The 3,181-nt window shown below is 44.3% G+C and overlaps 1 protein-coding gene across 2 annotated transcripts in view; it reads left to right on the forward strand.

Moving 5' to 3' along the window:
- MECR (mitochondrial trans-2-enoyl-CoA reductase) overlaps window positions 1–3,181 on the forward strand; it is a 37,382-nt gene that overhangs the window by 28,752 nt on the left and 5,449 nt on the right. For both annotated transcript variants that reach the window (XM_019512145.1, XM_019512146.1), the window contains exons 4-5: window positions 715–858; window positions 1,356–1,458. In XM_019512145.1, coding sequence (XP_019367690.1) covers window positions 715–858; window positions 1,356–1,458 — 247 coding nt within the window. The remainder of the gene's footprint in view (window positions 1–714; window positions 859–1,355; window positions 1,459–3,181) is intronic.

Consider the following 3,181-nt stretch of genomic DNA (forward strand, 5'->3'; position numbering starts at 1 on the left):
AGTGTTATGCGAGACAATACAGTACCTCTGCATGCAAATTTGTACTTGGAACTGTAGCTGTCATTAACTCACAGCTGCAGAATGTTAGTCTCCCAAAAGGGTGATGGTGGTGGGGGAGGAAATGTTGACATTATTGGAAAAAGCATGGTATTTATTTTTTGTAGGAGTTAAGTTTGTGGTGCCAAGATGAAAAATGCACCTTCACTTTAGTGAACTAGAACATTGCACTTGATTAACCGATCAGTTTAAGGTTTTATATCCTTAATTTTCTTTGCTTTTATAGGCTTGGATTTTTGCAAATAATAGGTAGTTACATTGCTCCTAGCTAACAATTTTAACTGTGGTGTGTTCTGTTTTAAGGCAGCTTTTATCCTTTGGCATTAGGAAGGATAATAGTTGTCTTTTTCTTCTTCCTCAGCTTTTTGTGCACACATGGGTTTCTAGGATAAATTAAAATGTAGCTGAAATGGACAGATAACTAAGTAGGAGTGAATTTGCTGACCCAGCCAATGCCTGCAGCAGCAGAGCTGTACCTTCTCCAGCGCTCACCAGACATGATGTGTAATTGTCTAGGGAACACGCATTAGCAATACACAAATCTTGTGGGGGGGAAAACCCCATCCTGAGCATTTTAGTCCATCCATTACTTGCTCAGTTTACTTCCATCTTTCTAACTGTTCTCATAGCTTATATCAAACTTGTCTTTTAAACCAGGAACGTGGCGAACAGATGCAGTCTTCACAGAGGAAAAGTTGGTGAAACTCCCAGGTGACATCCCTGTGCTCTGTGCTGCCACTCTGAGTGTCAACCCCTGCACAGCCTATCGGATGCTGTGTGATTTTGAGACCTTGGGGCCCGGTATGTGGTAAAGCTGTACCATGTATGCTATACTATGTCTCTCAATGTATGGCTGACTTTTATACTCCGAGAATATTAACCTTAAACAGCTTAGAAGAAATGAATCTATGCAGTTCACTGTATAGCTATGTACAGAATATACCAATAAAAGTCTGATTTCCCATGTATGGAAAATCTGACCGCTGAATATTTAAAGTAGGGGTGTGGGAGTTTGGACTCTGGATACTGTTTCTGGCCCTATCACTGTTGGTCATGTCTCTGTACCTGCTTTCCTAGCTGATAATTTGAGATGTTTGTAATGCCTACTGTGATGATAACCAGAAACCCTGGTTATAGATCAGGACCCTATACAGACACTGCATGAAGCACTTTAAGATCCTTGAATGAATGACTCTGACTACAAGGTCAGGTTGTTAAGATTATTGTCACATAACCTTAAGCACACAGCTCTGGAAATGGTGGCCTAAGGTGATCTGAGTTTCTGTACTTCATCACAGGTGAGTCTGTTATCCAGAATGCAGCCAACAGTGGTGTAGGACAGGCTGTCATCCAGATCGCAGGAGCCATGGGGATCAAAACAATCAATGTTATCAGAGACAGGTGTGTGTGTAATGGGTGCTGATTTATAGACCTTGTTAAAACTGGGTCATTTGTTTAACATTGTCCTAATCTGACAATTTCTTTACTTTTTCTGTATCCTGAATTGTTTAGTTGCCCTGTTTAAAAACCAAGTCCCCTTTCCTTCTATCCTGTTTTCTACTGTATCTTTTCTACTGTGACATTTCTTCTGATCACAAGAGGAAGCTGGACTTTCAGTGCTGTGTGATAGCTTAGTGAGGGTAGGTCCAGCTGGTTGATTTAAAGTGTCTGCTTATCCTTTTGCCTCAGAAGTTTAATTGTAATTGCTTTGGTACAAAGCTTCACTAGGGTACCCCCACACCTACTGAGACTAGACTGTGGAAAGAGGTGGGAAGGAAATGCTTCTTCCACGTTTGAGCAGGATCATCACCCTTGACCTGCACCTGCTTTTATCTCATCCTTGTTCTACCTGTTGCCTGTTTAGGCCAAGAACCTGTATTGTAAACCTTGTCAGTGCCTCCCGATGGTGGAAAGATAAAATTTTTGTGTGGATGGGCAGAGATCTCTGTTCAGGTAGCTGAATCCAACAGTGGCTGCCTTTCAAAATTGATCTCCCCCTTCCTCCCTGAATGCTGCTGCCTGTCAAACAGTTAGCAGATAGCATCAAATCTCTCCCTTTTTGAAGATGAGCTGTTAAAATGCAGGTGGAAACAGACTGTATCTTAATTCTGACACTGGCAGTTTCCAAGGGATTTTTAACTCTGAAAGACTAGCCAGTTCCCAGGGTCTGCTAGAGGTCCCCTGCACTAACCCTTGAAGTAGAATGGAAGCGAGAGACCGGATGGCAAGGAAAAGCTGTTGTCTGGTGTCTTTTGTATCTGCTCCCCTTCAAGGTCTGCTTGATATGTTTGCTCCTCTCACAGAGCTGCTTGTTCTGTCTGCTTCTCATCAGAAGGTAGGATCTATCACAGCTTAGTGCAGCAACAGCAGCTGATGCTGGTAGTGAGCAACTCCTGCTCTGTGACTGGTAACCAGCTCCTTGTCTGCTCAGTAGGAGCCCTGTTCTGTAGCACTGGGGAGCTGTGGGGGAGTATCCAGGAAATAGCATTTCTTGCTTAAGAGCAGCTTGAGCCATTGTCCGAGACCAATGCCATAAACTTTGCAGAAGAACATGGTTAGAAAGGGTGGCTGTTGACTGGAGAGAAGTGAAGGACTACACTGAGCATAAGGGACAGCATGAAATAAAACAAGGAACAGAATGAGGGTGGAGATATCAAGAACATTTCTCCAGGAGGCTGCTGGAGGCCAGAGGTGCAGGGAGGTTTGGGCAGAGTGGGAGATTTGGACAAAGTGAACAGTCTTGGCCAGGAATGCTGAGGGTTTGTATCAACCTCGTACTTGATACAGAAGGTGAGAGAACTTATTGAAGGGATGTTAGGAGAGGGCAGAAGCAACATGGTTCAAAACAGGTTGAGAGGAGAAGAAGAGAAAAAAATCCCTCAAGAGCTTGTACTACCAAACATGTTTGGGTCTTGTAGGGGGACACCTTGCCTTGATATGGACTGAGCCCTGTTTGCTCATCCCATGGTGGGAATTAGTCAGGGTTTTCAACCAGGGGTACGCATACCCCTGCGGGTACTTTGGAAGGCCCCAGGGGGTACATGGCAGCAGCGTGGAGAAAATGGTGGCACTTCTGGTTTTGCTGCCGCGCATACCCCCCCCCCCACCCTCACATCATACCCAG

Source organism: Gavialis gangeticus, unplaced genomic scaffold (genome assembly GCF_001723915.1).
Source record: "Gavialis gangeticus isolate Ggan-Ray unplaced genomic scaffold, GavGan_comp1, whole genome shotgun sequence".
NCBI classification, from domain to species: Eukaryota; Metazoa; Chordata; order Crocodylia; family Gavialidae; genus Gavialis; species Gavialis gangeticus.